At 36.1% G+C, this 17,050-nt stretch overlaps 1 protein-coding gene across 6 annotated transcripts in view; it reads left to right on the top strand.

Annotated features, from left to right (window-relative positions):
• The window catches only part of COL25A1 (collagen type XXV alpha 1 chain), a 499,684-nt gene extending 484,980 nt beyond the window's left edge, over nucleotides 1-14,704 (top strand). For 4 of the 6 annotated variants that reach the window (XM_055111701.2, XM_055111700.2, XM_055111702.2 and 1 more), the window contains 2 exons: nucleotides 5,058-5,096; nucleotides 8,586-14,704. In XM_055111701.2, coding sequence (XP_054967676.1) covers nucleotides 5,058-5,096; nucleotides 8,586-8,588 — 42 coding nt within the window. In that variant the 3' untranslated portion in view covers nucleotides 8,589-14,704. Of the gene's footprint in view, nucleotides 1-2,592; nucleotides 2,680-3,161; nucleotides 3,240-5,057; nucleotides 5,097-8,585 lie in introns of all 6 variants that reach the window. The other 2 variants (XM_055111699.2, XM_063603863.1) reach the window with 2 other exon arrangements.
• The last annotated feature ends 2,346 nt before the right edge of the window (nucleotides 14,705-17,050 follow it).

The following is a 17,050-nucleotide window of genomic DNA, read 5'->3' as shown; positions in this document are numbered from 1 at the left end:
GAGCTATGCTTGTACCACTGTACTTTAGCCTGGGTGACAGAACAAGACTCTATCTCTAAAAAAACTCAAAAACATATATATATGCATTTTATATTTACCTAATGGGTTGTATGAGTCTAAAATCTTAATCACTCAAAAACATATTACCGCCGGGCGTGGTGGCTCACGCCTGTAATCCCAACACTTTGGGAGGCCGAGGCGGGTGGATCACTTGAGGTCAGGAGTTTGAGACCAGCCTGGCCAACATGACGAAACCCCATCTCTACTAAAAATACAAAAATTAGCCGGGGGTGGTGGTGGGTACCTATAATCCCAGCTACTCAGGAGGCTGAGGCAGGAGAATCACTTGAACCCAGGAGGCAGAAGTTGCAGTGAGCCGAGATCACGCCATTGCACTCCAGCCTGGGCAACAAGAGTGAGACTCTGTCCGCCCCCCCCAAAAAAAATTACCATTAGGAGGATACTCATGTTTATGAGAAAGAAATCACCAGCATTACAGCATAGGAAAGCATAAAAGCTAGAAACTTGATCCTCAGAATAATGTTAATCACCCATACAAAATATTTCCATGTTCAGCTTCCATGATTAGAAGTTTTAAATTTACAAAAATTGGTTCTAAATGAGAATAATTCATGTATATAATTCTTTGACATGGGAAATAAAAGTTATCAAGAGCTCTCATGTACTCATACCCACAATGACATGGTTTTGTATTGCATGGGGAATCAGTACATATTACAAAACAATGCTGACTAATAATAACATTGGCACGTTATTCTTCATACTGTAGTGTTTCTTTCCCATAAAGCTTGAGGCTCACTAAAATATTACTGAAAAATTATTCCTATAGCCTGGCACAGTAACATTCATATGACATTTTTCTGTTGAGTGGTTAATCTGAATTGATTTACCAATCAAACAATGAATTGAATTCCAAAGTGATAATACCCAACACACCTGGTCTCAGACACACCTATGTGAAGAAGAGTCCACTGCCCTTTGGGAGAGAAGAGCTCACCCAAATGAGTTTACATCAGTTTTATGTCATGGTACTGAAGTGATTTGTTAAGGAAGGATGTTGATCCATCTTGAGTGAGTGACCAACTTACTCCTGAATGTTCTTCCCATCTTACTTCCTATCACAACTGCTCTCATTTCACCCTGACTTCTGGGGTCATCATTGTCTTTGATCATGATCAACTAAGCCACAGAGAATCTCTTTGCCCCATATTCAAGAAATCCAAGTGTTTTTGATTCTGAGCCTTCTGATGCAATCTTTTTGGCACACAGGAGATAAATGAAGAGCTTTTGCTCATGCTGTCAGAACGAATATATTGATTTGAATGCACATCTCATATATTTCTGTTATGTATATATCTTTTAACCTTTCAATATTCATGTTGCTTTGCTTCAGACATTATTCAGTTTTATTGTAACTCCCATCCTGATTGCAGAATGAATACATTTATTTAAGTATGTATTGTATAGTATTTTGAATTCTGCACAGCACTAACTCCCTGTCTATAAATATGCAGAGATACTGATGTTAATATAAAACAGCTGAGGTGCATTCCTTCCTACTCCTCCTTTTGCCTCCTTTCCTTAATTCCTCTGGCCTTATGATCCATGCAGATTTCCCACAACCTTTACCTTGATTCCTAAATACTAATTTCCATAGCTACATTCCCACTATGTAATTATCCTGCCTACCTCATTTTTACTGAGTCCAAGCTGCTTTTCCTCTCCTGAACAGATTATTTTTTTTTTTTTTGGCTTTTGTTACATTGTGAGTAAGCTGGAAACTCATTTACCGTTGTAAATACATGGCATGAGATCAGTAAGAGAGTGAATTAAAGAAGATCCCTAGGTTTATAAATAAGTCTGTTTCTCCAGTTGGCATTGCTGCAAAGTATTAGCACTTTTAACATTTGTTTACCTGACTTAATAAGGAAAGTATTTGCTTTTAGTTTCTTTTAAAAAAAGTTTTGCTGTAACAAAAGGATGTAAAAAATATTAAAAGATATAGAAGCATATTTTAAGATATTGAATATTTTTGAATGAGAGTTACACAAGTAATATCAATCATAAAGTTGGATACATTTCAAAGAAATAGACACTGTTAATATTCTTTCCTTTTCCTCTGGTTCAATGCAGCTTTCATCCGTTACAGGATTAGAAAAAAGCAAGGTGACAGGTATTGAAAATTGAGTGAAGTATCCATTATTTCCCTGAACTTCATCTGCCACTGGCTGGCTTCAATGGTTTTGGTACCTGTCATCCTCACAGGATCTGTGACTCAAACACCTAATTCATGATTGTGACATTGTGGTCTAAGTTAGCACTTCTGATGTATCAGCTTTTAAGCCTCCTTCTTCTGTCTTGTTGAGTATCTTAAATAAAATCCCACATGCCCCTGCCCAGAATCCATTGTCACTCTGAAAATATGTTAGCTTTTATAATATCATGCCTTACCTAAATCAGAAAACAGTGGTAAATGCCCTTCCAGAATTTTCTTACCTAAACCATCTTTTGAATTACCATTATTTTCCCCCAAATAAAATTTGTCTTTTATTTAAACCCTTGTATCCACAGGGGGAAAAGGGAAAGAAAGGCAAAAAGGGGCCTAAAGGGGAGAAAGGAGAACAGGGTGCTCCTGGATTAGATGCACCCTGCCCGTTGGTATGTCTGACTTGTGGAACTGTCTCCAGATGTTTGTGTGAGGGGATCAGATGGGAGAAGAGCAAGCTGGAGGGATCCGTAACAGGAGGGTTTCTGATTGGGGTCATTTAACATGGACTTCAAGATACCCAGAAACATTTATCAGTTATCCTGACATGTTCCACATCTCGTCTTGGGCCGCTAGCTCTGCCTGGTTTCTTAACCCCCAAATATCACGGCACAACTGGAACCTGAATGTAAGATCCGAAAGGAACTGGCACGATTCCATACCCCTCAAAAGAGAAGGCCACTGTTTTCAGACAAGCCCCTGTTGTAGGAATATGTCTCCCTCCATTTTACTTTGCCCAACTTCACTGGATGTTACTTTTCCCTTCAGAGTTGCTCCTCTCCCGGCCTTTGTTGTCGTAGTTACTTCTTTCGCAGAATTTGTGCTTAAGTGATTTCTTGTGTTAGTAACATTATGAGTTAATCTTTACAAACAGGGATTCCGTGGCGTTAAGGGGGAAAAAGGGGAGCCAGGCCAGCCTGGCCTGGATGGGCTGGATGCCCCTTGCCAATTGGTACAGTATTTCTCTTTCCTACCACCCTGCATGCAGTTCCTTTGTTTATCACATGTTCATCTCTATCAGTGTAAAGTGGTGCTTTCTGGGCAAGCTTTACATGATAAACACACTACATGCATGTGCATGAACAGGCTCCTTCTGCCACTGTGCAGAGTCAGAGAGCAAGCATGCATTTCTATCAATGAATGCAAATTAATCTCCTGATGTTGTTCTCACAACTGACATGACCACCTTTTCTGTGTTCTTTGGGATATTAATTTTTTCAATAAATATTTAAAGATTACATTAAAATTATGTGAAAATATTTGATGCAAAGACACTGCTAGACCATAACTTTTGGTTTTCCACCTAAGTTTGACTTTTTTTCTTTTTCTCTAAAAAAAAAAGGTATTTCTGCCTTTTTTGCTATATTTCAATCAGGCTATAAATAAGGCCCAACCTACGGAAATCAGCTTCTGTTGTCAAGTGTTAACCAATTCAAGAGAATGCTTTAAGAGACCACAAAGAAGAAGACCAAACTTCTCTGAGCTTCTAAAGATGATAAAAGTCTGCAGCCCCAACCTTCTTCTTTGTCACATAACCTTTTCAGTTTAATGGTCTCTCCTTTTGAAACTCACTTTCCTAAAGTAGACCAAACTCCCTTATCTCCATTGGCATGAACTCAAAATCCTCCTGATACTAAAATCTAAAATTCTGCTGGTTGAACCTTCTCCTTGTACCAATCTGGCATTACCAGTTTTTCCCAAATATTTTATGAAGCTTTTTAAAAGTGTTCTTTTTTTACATTTAAAATGAAAGTATATTCATATTTTCTGAGGTATAAATAAAAATTTTTATGTTTGCGTTGATGGTTATATTGGTCTGCATGTTCTTATATTATTCTTCAGATATAAGCATGATTCTTTAAAGATAAATTTATATTTCTCTTTAAGAGATTGTATTTATATTTTAAAAAATTAAGCAGTCAGTGATTATAGTTAGAAAATCTCAATATAAAGTTCCCAGTTCTTTGTTTGCTTGGTATTGATGATAAATCATATTTTATCATCATTTTGTTGGTGGAAAAGTAGAAGCATGCCTTCTTGATGTACCAACTCTTCCTGCATTATTTGTATCATTTGTATCTGAAGAATGCATACACTTTAAAATAAATTTTGCAACACTTAGGAACTTCTTATTTTATTCAGAATTTGTTAACTAACTTTTGAATAATTTAAATAGAGAAATCAATAAATGCTATAGATAATATTTTATCATAAAAATATAGATAGGCTGCCTGTCTTCTAATTCAATTGAGTATGTTCTACTGTATTTACTTTCAATATAGAAAAGTGAAAAATACAGGCATGTGAAGAGCTATAAACTTCAGATAGAAATGGTTTATCATTGATTATTCATCATTATCATGAATTCAGCCATAGTCTAATAGTGACCGGGAAGAGAAGTTATTTTGGTTTACGTAATAGAGATACCAGTGAGATGTGTTTTAATGGAATTAAGAGTATACATTTATTATCTAAAAATATAGATATGAATAGAGCACTATGCTTTGTAAATTGCTTTTTCAAAATTAGGCATAACATTTTCTATACTTCATGTGTTTTCAAAATATGTACTCACTCTGGAAAACATTTGAATTTTCTTTATTTTACCTAACACTGGGAAATATATCGGGAGTTGCTAATTAGTAAAAGATGCCCATGACCAAAGTCACTAATGGGTAGAAATTTATTTTTAAGCCTCTGAGCACGTGAATTATGAAGTTTAATCACTCTTATGGAACCTGAGGAATTCTTTTTCTTCTCTTTAAAACAGGGGCCAGATGGCTTACCCATGCCTGGCTGTTGGCAAAAGGTAGGCTTTACTGAATAATTTCTCAAAAGAAGCACTCTCCCTTTCTCTTAACCTGGACTAGCCTTTTCCATTCAGAAAAGACCTTCGGATGTGACATTCCGAAGGTTCTTTGGATATTAAAAAGCAAAAGATTTCATCTCCAGAATATCTTTTGATCAGTATATTTACTGCTGATTTCTTCCTAAACTGATCAGCTAATGCAATTCTTAGCAAACATTGCAATTTGGAACCTTCGCTATCTAATCCTTTCTTTGGAATGGAAAGGGGCAGTGCATCCTGATAATGTTTTGCTTGTCTCTCAAAATCTTTGTCTTCCTAATGTTTAAAACTATTCTTAATTGTGATTCTTTTTCTGTTTATCCTTACTTACACTGACAAACATGATAATACATGGTAGAACCCCGTCAATATTAGTCACAGAGCTGAGAAAGCAGAAAAATATAAGCATCATTTGTTTAATGATGTATTGACTTATGTAGGAAAAACTGAATTAAATTTAAGTGGTGTCCTTTATGACATCAGTTTATTCTAGCCTCTTCATATGACTGCCCATAGTCACTGTGTGTGTATTCAGTGATGAAGAAGTTTATTCTTTATAGAGAACCTTCTATGTGCAAAGGCCGTATGATAAGCCTTTTCATATAGAGAATATCATTTCATTTAATCCACACAATGACTCCATAAAGTCTTATTACCCTCAGTGATGCAGATGAGGAAACAAATTCGAGAGGTCAAGGACCTTCCAAGAGCACAGAACTAGTATGTATCACAACTAGGAGAGGGAGAGAGAGACAATGGAAAGCAACAGTAAAACTGTAAGCAGGGAAGAGATCATCCATATGTGCTGTGCTATTCAGAGAATATCAAACCTTTATGCAATAATGGTGAAGATCTAATTATAAAGGCTGTGCACATGCTACTGAAGGATAAAAGTATTCCAAGCATATAAAAATGAGCTGAGGAAATGCACAAGATGCTTCAATCATTTTGAAATTTTTTCTCCAGCACCTTGTGGCTTCTTCAGTAATTTTGGACAGGCATGCTTCATTAGCAAAATTATAGCAAAACTATGTAGCAATGCAGAAAGATGGGAAACCTGACTCCTAGTTGCCTCTTACCTTAGCAACTCCATTGGTGAGAAAATCCTGAATAACTCACTCTCTTTCTTTATCAGTTTTACCTACTTGACCAGAGAAAGTAAAACCTCTCTCGGTAGCATCATTTATTTAGTAGCTTCCCATACTCCGCTTTCAGCCTGTCAGATAATTAGCTTGATCACACACAGGGTCAAGTGGGTCTCATGAAAATGGACCTATCATCATATTCTTCTTCACCTGAGAAAACTATCCCTCCACAATCATAACCCCCGTTCACAGAATTTTTAATGCCATCTTGAGCTGGAATTACCACTTACTCTCTAACCTTTGCCCTGTAATATAATAGTATAATGATTTTTTAAACCAGCCATTAGCACACTTCACATAGAGGAGATGCAATAGGCTTGCTTTAGCCAGCCTTCTGACACCACTCAGAACTTGGGTTCACAATCGTTCTTAGCCACCTCTGAATTGCTGCCTTTTTAAAGGGGTTTATAATCTGAATCGCTGCCTTTTTAAAAGGGGTTTATACCCTTAAATGGCAACAAAGAACTCCTCATCTTTTTGGTTCATGAAATGGGCATCATCTTTTTGGTTCATGAAATGGTTCATGAAATTCATATTACTGGTAGTAATATGAATACGATTAGAAAATCAGAAATTTTCCTTTTAAATACTCCTTTTTCCACAGAATAGACACTATACGCTACATAAGATTAAAGATCTTATGAATCCAGCATCTTCTTATATAAAGAATAAGACTTATGAAAGTTTAGTATTGTTTACCACACGAACCCAACACACACAAATGCAAATCATTCTGATCAACCTCTCCCACCCATCCCCAGAAAGGAAAGCAACAATTTAGAAAATGAAAACGTTCTCAAATTTCTTATGTGGTCAACTTAGCTGTTACATTGAATAGTCAAATAAAATTATTTTTTAAATTATATTTTTAAAATAAAGTCAGCGGATTGCTTTTAGTGAGTCCTATTTTGGGTGTATCACCCTTTTGAACACTGCTGTGTTTATTAGGCTATAGGGCACAGTGGCAAATGTTTGCTTGACTTAAAATTCAAATTGTGGCAGTCGTATAAATCACTGATTAATTACCAACTCCTCTTGGTCATGCTCCTCTCAATGATTTATATATGCAAAACTATTTGATCTTTTTTTAAATTAGTTTTCTTTCTAGATATAGTTCCATTTTCTAAATTTACCAACACAAGAAGAGTTAAGAGAGATAAGTGAGGGTTTGGAAAAAGGAGTGCTTCCTATAGACACGTTTTTTGGCATTGGCATGACAGGCAAGAATATTGAGTGAACTCCTTCTCCGAAGATTAGAAAGCAGCCTCCAAAGCACACCTAGTAGAGCATCTATTTTCCTTGAATAGAGAAAAACAAATGTTAATAAATAAACTTAAAGATGACTCCATGCATTGTGCAGGGTGAATGAAGAGACCTCTGTTATTCTCCTTCCCTATACATTCTGCTTACTGATAATCAGTGATTTATACGACTGCCACAATTTGAATTTTAAGTCAAGCAAACATTTGCCACTGTGCCCTACAGCCTAATAAACACAGCAGTGTTCAGAAGGGTGATACACCCAATGTCAAGGACGTCTCTAAGATCTGCTTTGTAAGTGTATATCTCAAAGACCTCTGTTCCTCAGACCTCTGATTTAATACAGTTCTAAGAAAACCTTAGTTATTATGACTGCTATGAGAGAGAGATGAGAAACCAGAAATCTGTGGTGAGAAACCAGAAATCTGGTGAGAAACCAGAAATCTGTGGTGCCTTAGGTCACAATGGAACCTGTAATACAGATTGAAGGCCTGACAGCAGGTAGGTCTACCTTGCACCACATTCACAGTGGGCAAGGCTTGCAAAAGGAAGGAGGAATCAAGAACTGAAGAATAGAGGATTAGAGTCAGGTGTTGGTGAAGTAAACAACATTATCGAGGTCAATCCTCAGCCCTTTCCACAGTTGTATTATAATGCTTGCAGAAGATTATGTAGGTTACAAATACAGAATTAAATTTAATTATGGTACATATGTGATAAACATCCTAATTTTCTGCTTTCCCAGAACAGTCACTGAGCAAAACACTTACCCTAAAATTCTCAGTGGCAAAGGAAATATAATTCTCAGTGGCAAAGGAAAAATGTGGAATGAACCTCAGATGGAAATTGCCACGACATCTTGGAGTTTAGAAAGTAATATATAGCACACATATCAGATAATCAATTGGCTCATTGATAGCCAGTCAGTTGGCTTATAGACTCTATTCAAGGTTCTACCAGTTTTCTTAAAATAAATATTGATTTAAAATTTTAATTCAAGACTACTGATTCCATGTATTTGTCTTTTTGTTGTCTTTTTCTGCAGTGATGAATCTAACCTTTCAAGCATGAAGTTGTGTATATAATGGTCCATTTTTAATATTTATAGTTGAAAACTGAATTGCAGATTTTACAAGTCTGAGATATGTTTACATAGGGCTGCTTCTTCCTGCTGGCAGTAGTATACATGTCCATTTTTACTCCACTTACATCTGAAATTGGGCAATTTGTGAAACCAGTGAGAATCCTGCAAAAAATATAGATCAGTATCTCCTTATCTTATGTGAAGATACATATTTATATGGACAAATCAGTGGTAGAGAATGATTGATTGTACTAGCTATTTTCCTTCTTTTGGCTTGCTAATTGCATGGACAAAAAGTGCCATGAAATAGTTTACATGAAATGGTGACCAAATATGGACTCAAAGCTATGAAAATGTACTATACTGACTGATTTTAGAGCTGATTATCACATTCCCATTCACCTTTCATGTCGGCGTTGACTCATACCTACACCACCCATTGAAACTAACTAAAAAAGCATGACTGTGTGCCAAACCTGCTTGCTGTGCAACTTCAGATGCTAGCATGTTGATCAGGAGTCCTTTGATTACATCTGAACCTTTATTCTTTTTGTCATCTCAAGGGGGTTACACCATGGCTTATTGCCAAAAAGAGATAAGGTGGTGGAGAGCACACACACAATTTGTCTTGTATTTTGAGGGAGTTGCAGTCCTGACTGCAGATCTACAGCTTCCAGTATTGTGGGCTCATGTGGCCACTTTGGTTGAAATACGAAGGGGTTGAGCCTGTTGCTGCCGCCGGTTTTCCTTGGGCTGCCCTTGGCAGTGAAGACATGGGAAGAGGACCGATTCAGCCTCCAGCACTGCCTCTCATGTGACCAAGTAGGAAAGAGGTTTACAAATGCAAACATGCAGAACCACAGACTTTAAAAATATATATAAATAAACTGAATTTCAGCAAGTGTTAATATAGGTGCTTTTAAAAATGACAGAGGCACAGCACTTCTTTTGGAATAGGAGATTCTTGGAATGGGAGATCCTGTCCCTGAGGGAAAAGGGATGTCCATCCCACCAAAACTTGGGTTGCTGAAGAAATAACATGTTCTGAGAAGGGATCAGCCAAAATCGCCTCTCCCGGTGATGTAAGAGAGCTTACTGGGACAATCTGTGCCAAAGTTGTTGTGAGAGCTTTCCTTCCTCCTACGATCCAACCATGTCAAACATTTCCTACAAAGTTCGAGAAACAGAAAGGTATTTTTCATTCTTTTTAATGCTTTTTTCTTTTTCTTTCTTTAGTCCCAAGAATATTGAAAAAATATTCGTTTCAGTTTTTGTCACATATGTTTTGAACAATTTTTTTAAGAAGTCTTCAAATCATAATAATTTGGCTCCAGTAGTCAAAATGACCTTTTACTAACTTCTCTCTTGTTTTGGATAATTGGATAGAATATAAAAGAAGCTCCACTTTCAGTCTAATCATTGTAAAGCATGAAAGTTATGCATTTTTAAGTAGTTTTGACTTTTTTTACATGATGAATGTAACGTACATGGAGATTATCAGTTAATATAAAGCCAAGATTTTGTCACATTTGGTAATATTAACTAATTTCTATTTTTATGGTTTTAAGTTTTGTTTATATTTAGATTTCCTTCTCTTTTTAACATTTCTAAATGTTTGTCTCATCCTCATATCCACAGACCAAATCTAAGATCTCAGAAAGCTGTGAAATATAGTTGCCATAAAGAGAATATTTTTCATCTACTTGCTCAAACTTTACCTAACCATATTAGATGGAACATTTCTTTGCACAGTAAAGAGTTGGTAGCGTGTTTTGAAATGGCTTATTCTAAGTGGAAGTGTTACATTGAAAGAAACATTATCAATGAGGAGTAGGCACCCTTTCAGCCCATTAGAGAATTTAATTTCTCTCCTGACTCGATGCCATCTTCTGGGAAGATTTCTAGTTTCATGCATAGGTGTCACCACCAGAAGGGAAATTAACTCATCCTTGGCTTATAGTTAAGATAAGACAAGGAACCTAAAATCCTCATGATCTCATTTATGTTATGTAACCAAATGACAGTCATACAAAATGGCATCTTCTTTTTTTTCTATTAAATTTTTAAGGTTGAAAGATGTTTAAACTATTAGATCAGTCTAATTGGTAACATTTCTGGTAACATTCCACACCCCTAAGCCAGTTTAGCATTTTAAAAATAATGGAGGACATTTTCTAACAATTTCTTGTATGGCATGGTGTTAGGATAATGTATTGCTCAATGTCTGACACAATTTGTCTTAAATGGTTTGGAAAAATGAACTGAAGTGGGTGGAACTACATTCTCTTCAGGAAAACAAACTACAGTGTCCAGTGGCTATATTTTTTTCCCTTCTATCTTTTTTTCTGCTCCTCTAGCAGAAAGAGGTGGATTGAAATGGATCACTATTTAAAACTTGCACAGCTTCAGGAGACGATACCTCAACATCAAAAGAAAAACACTTTATGTATAAAAAAATTTTTTGAGATACAGCCCTTCAAAGAATACTGTTCTGTCCTGTGTGTATATTGAGTTTTTGCTCTATAACTGATTTGACAACATCAACTTATTTCGTGATTAAATGAGGTTGTAAACTTTCATTACATTTATTTCCTTGGGAAAAACAAAGGGATGGAAATACTCCTCCTTGTTCAGTGGAATTGCTAGGTCTTAACCATGATGGATAATCTTTAACTTTTGGTTGCTACAATGTTTTCAAGCATCCATTTTGTCATATAGAGAATTCTTAAATAATTTCTAAGTGAATGAAAGAATTGTGTTTGTTGATATGTGTTGATACATAATATGCTTTCCTTAAAGATTTCTTTAATGTGTGTTATTGGATAGAGGGTTGAGAAAATATACATGAAAGACACATTGGAAATAAGGCAAGGTCAGTTTCTATTTCTGATAAAACATTGAAGGATAGCAAATTGATACGTGTTTTAGATTTAAAATTGTTTTTCATTTATGTTGGTTGGTGCTAATATATCTCTTTTCCTTTTTCTCTATGGACAATGCAACTACTATGGATAATTTTATTTCCCTGTTTAATAGCATTCCTAAATCATTAGTGTGTTATTTTATTTTTAAAGTTCATGAATTTGCTATAATTATGGTCCAATGACCAGGCTTTCTTAATGTAAAACAAAACAGTGTACCAATAGATGATGTGTGTTTACTCGGATCATGGATTCTCCTATTTCATATTCATTTCATACATCATATGCCTTTATCTACTTTCATGTGTCTCATCTTTTTCATTCACTCGTCTTTTAGTTTATATGATTTGATGAAACATGACAAAACTAGCATCAGAGAAGTCTGCACACACTGTATAGAGTACCTAGTGCACAAATATGCCTAATTTTTTCTTTCAGTTTTTGTTTTTCATTAGCAAAAGCAGTCTTGGAGGATTTTTTTTTCTCATGTGATTTTATAGAGGACATTAGAATATCTTTAATTCCTACTAGAAGAAAGGTCTTGTTTTTGAATTTACATTCTGTGCATACGATGTTCTGACGGGACAGCAAGAACTTACACATCAACTGGTTTATACTACACGTCCTTTGTCTAACTATCTATCTATGTAGACATATGTGCTAGTTTAGAAAATTGTCAAATCAGCATGTCAGTACCAACGGAAAAATTGTCTTTGATATGTTATATTTTTATCACTTAGGAAATGTGCTTAATTTCCAAGGGATTTTTTTTTAATGTTACTATTGAAGCATGAAAAGTTAACATCATTTGTTATCCTTTCTTTCCCCACTATATATTGTCTTACCCAGAGTTGGGCTATACTTTGGTGGTGTTTTAACATCTTCTACTAAGTGATCATAAGCAACATACAGATGCTAATATTTGAAATCTTGTTTTTTCTTACTTCCTAATAATCAAATTATATTAATATTTCACACTACAAAAATTAGGATTTTCTAATTTGTAAAAACAAGAGCTCCTGCTATCTCTTGGAAGTTAAGTCCTTAGGAACCCTATCTTATCTTTCTAAAAATAATAAGTAAGAACAATCACATGTGATTCTGGCTATTAAAATCATACATCCCTAGTGGAATTAACAAGCTTGACCAATTATGATTATGCTAAATTGTTTTAGGCTAGAAGGACTGTCAGTCCCTACTTCTTCCCATTTTTCTTGGGATATCTTTATATTGGCTAGATTTGTTGCCAATATAAAATTGACACAGCAGAGACACTCATCTAACTTAAATTTTTAGTGGAGTTTGGTTTTTGCTAACCCTGTACTAATAAACACTTTAATGACTTTTTTCATTTCGAAATATTTAAATGTATAAAATTGCCTATGCTGCTTATTGAAAGAACCGTCCTTTTGGGAATAAGAAGACTTTTTCAACCTAAACCATTATGTGTGATTTATTAACAACTTAACAAAGAAAGTACCAACATTTCTCAAAATGTAGTTGATATTCTTACCTATCTCAGAAATATTAATGAATTGGATTCACAAAAGAATGTCTTACATACTGTTGACATTTATGTGAATATTCTTTATACTGTTGTAAATGTTTCATTCAACTTAATAACATTTTAAAAGATGTATGTATCTGATTTTTCTTTAGAAAATATTATATTTTTATTTGTATTTTTTACATTTTAAAGTTCATCTCTATGTGCAGCTATTTTTATATTGCCAAAAACTCACATAAATACAAAATAAGTGAAATATGCAAAAAAAATATTTTGGCAAGCATTACACTGCATATTTTTTTAAATGTTTATGGGCCAGTCTCATATAATTGATTATTCTAAGAATGTGTTGTGTCTTATCACTGTAAATATGGCACAAACCTGTTTATCTCAGTAGTGTAAATAATTGAAAGATTGAATTCTCCCTGTTCAATTTTTATTTTAATTTCATTGTAATTTCTCCAGCTGACATTACTGTATCAAAAGATGCGTAAGATTTTTGATTTGCGGTTTGGAGATAATTGCATTGTGTTCAGTTTCCAATTTGTTTTTATTTGCTTTTTAAATTTGTTTTCAGGGTTCCTAGTTTGTGAGAAGTTGATCTTCAGAATTATTTTTACACTATTTATGACTTATTTTCATAATGTAAAAAGTGTGTAATTATTACAATATTAATCCAAACAATGATAATGAATTGTATTGTTATAAAGCTTTATTGATGTTCATGAAAACCTTGGCCTCTTTTCTTTGATTTAAACATTATTCATAAAGAATTTTATTCTACTCTTCTACAATATTGTAACCCCACCATTTAACCTGGTAAACATACCTAGCTATAGGGATTTTCTAAAACTAGAACTTTCTGGTTTGTTGTTGTTGTTGTTGTTGTTTTTTGAGACGGAGTCTCGCTGTGTTGCCCAGGCTGGAGTGCAGTGGACCAATCTCGGCTCACTTCAAGCTCCACCTCCTGGGTTCAAGCGTTTCTCTTGCCTCAGCCTCCTGAGTAGCTGGGACTACACGTGCCCCCCACCACACAGGCTAATTTTTGTATTTTTAGTAGAGACAAGGTTTCATCATGTTGGTCAGGCTGGTCTCAAACTCCTGACCTCGTGATCCACCTGCCTCAGCCTCCCAAAGTGCTGGGATTACAGGCGTGAGCCACTGCGCCCGGCCTCCCCTCCTAATTTTCCTCCACTATTTCCCATCTTGATGAATTAAGTTACCTTACATTTAGTTGCCTCTTACCATCCTCCCATCAAATTAGTCATCAGTATATGATTAGAATGTAGCGTATAATAATCACTTAATAAGTATTTAATGGGCTGGGCGCAGTGGCTCACGTCTGTAATCCCAGCACTTTGGGAGGCTGAGGCGGGTGGATCACGAGGTCAGGAGATCAAAACCATCCTGGACAACATGGTGAAACCCCATCTCTACTGAAAATACAAAAAATCAGCTGGGCGTGGTGGCAGGCACCTGTAATCCCAGCTATTCAGGAGGCTGAGGCAGGAGAATCACTTGAACCTGGGAGGCGGAGGTTGCAGTGAGCCCAGATTGCACCTAGGGGACAGAACGAGACTCAGTCTTAAAAAAAAAAAAAAAAAAAAAAAAAAAAAAAAAAAAATTTACATATATATATGTCTTTAATGAATGATGAATGAATAAATGCCTCCACAAAGACACCAATTATTTACAAGTCCCAAATAGAAGAGTACTTCCCAATGCTCACCTTTCTTATATTTTTGCTTTTGTAATTGAAAGATAAAATAGTGTGTATTTGTTGTGCAAAATACGATGTTTTGAAGTATATACACACTGTGGAGTGGCTAGACCTAGCGCTCATCTTTGTTGATCTTGCTAGCAGCATTAGATGCAGTTGACCACTGCCACCCTCTTCAGCACTCTTTTTAGTTCTCAAGTCTTTATATTCTTGTCATTTAATCCTACTTTTCTTCCTTATTTTCCTCTGCCAGCTCTTCCTTCTCTACCTGATCGTTAAATGATGATTCTTAGGGCTCTCGCTTTCATTCTCTCTTCTGCTTTTGCTCTTCTCAGCCACGCATTCCCTCTCTCCAAAAGAGCTCATTCTTTCTCACAAAGACCACGTTTCTGTCTTCATCAGACTTCCTTCTGACTTTCAGACCAACTGATAAAGGCATGTCCACCTGGATGTCCCACAGGTGCTTATCATCTTCCACTTCACCCCTGGTTCTCTTACAGACTTCCATATCATAATAAATGGTGCCACCTTCCCCACCTGCCATCCAGGCAAACAAGGTGGAGGCCTCAGAATCATTATGGACACTACCCACCTCCATCACCCACCCATCCCCTCATACACACAGCATCTAATTCATCACCAAGTTCCTTCAATTCTGCTTCCTAAATCTCCATCAGATCTATCCCTTCTCTCCATCCTCATCCCATGGTCTCAGTTTAGACTTTCCTCATTTTTCAAACTTTTGGAGAAGCCTTCTTACTGGCCTCTCTGCAACTGTTAACTATCTCATACCCTCTATCACTCTGAGGATGATGATTCAAAGAAAGTAAATATGGCTTTATTTATAAATTCATCCTTTTATTTCACTTCCCATAATATTTAAGAAAAATTAAAAGAACATTTATACAGAACACTATTGCCAGGCACGGTGGCTCACTCCTGTAATGCCAGCACTTTGGGAGGCTGAGGCAGGCAGATTGCTTGAGCTCAGAAATTTGAGACCAGCCCAAGCAACATGGCAAAACCCTGTCTCTACAAAAAATGCAAGAAGAAATTATTCAGTCATTCTTGTACACACCTGTAGTCACAGCTACTTGGGAGGCTGAGGCAGGACGATCACGAGCCTGGGAGGTCAAGGCTGTAGTGAGTCAAGATGGTGCCACTGCACTCCAGCCTGGGTGATGGAGGGAGACCCTGTTTCACAAAAAAAAAAAAAAAGAAAGAAAAAAAGAAAACTTCTAAAATATATGAATTAGTTTAAAAATAAGAACCTGGAAAAACATATGTAAACATAGTTCAAGACCACAAAGAAAGTTATAATGAAAAGATAGAGAACATAAAAGTACATAGTATCATTAAATCAAACAACCAGCATGGCTCTGAGCTCCTTGGTGTTCATAGCAAAAAGAAAAATAAATCAGTAACACACTTATCCATAAAGTGACAAGGCACAGTTTCCTCAAAATAACCAAAGCTAATTGAAAATATATATATATATTTATTTATTTAAAGTATATATTTATTTATAAATTTGCATATTTATGTTATATAAATATATATACTTTAAATATTTAATTTAATTTATATAAATATATATTAAATATATATATAAAGTATAAATATATATATATATATTTTTAGATGGAGTCTCACTCTATCACCCAGGCTGGAGTGCAGTGGCGCGATCTCGGCTCACTGCAACCTCTACTTTGTGGGTTCAAGCAATTCTCCTTCCTCTGCCTCCCGAATAGCTGGCATTACAGGTGTGTGTCTCCATGCCTGACTGATTTTTTGTATTTTTAGTAGAGACAGGGTTTCACCATGTTGGTCAGGCTGGTCTCAAACTCCTGACATCAGGTGATCTGCCCACTTCAGCCTCCCAAAGTGCTGGGATTACAGGCCCCAGCCACCACACCTGGCCTGAAATTTTTTTTTTTTTTTTTTTTTGAGACGAAGTCTTGCTCTGTTGCCCAGACTGGAGTTGAGTAGTGCGATCTCGACTCACTGCAACCTCCGACTCCCTGGTTCAAGTGATTCTCCTGCCTCAGCCTCCCAAGTAGCTGGGATTACAGGCACGTGCCACCATGCCCAGCTAATTTTTAGCAGAGACGGGGTTTCACCATGTTGGCCAAGATGGTCTCCATCTTCTGACCTCAAGATCCGCCCGCCTTGGCCTCCCAAAGTTCTGGGATTACAGGCCTGAGCCACCACACCTGGCCTGAAAATATTTTTTATGTGAGATTTCTTATAAAGAACACTTCTATAATAACTACATCAG

Source organism: Pan paniscus, chromosome 3 (genome assembly GCF_029289425.2).
Source record: "Pan paniscus chromosome 3, NHGRI_mPanPan1-v2.0_pri, whole genome shotgun sequence".
NCBI lineage: Eukaryota > Metazoa > Chordata > Mammalia > Primates > Hominidae > Pan > Pan paniscus.
This window is presented reverse-complemented; position numbering and strand designations above follow the sequence as displayed.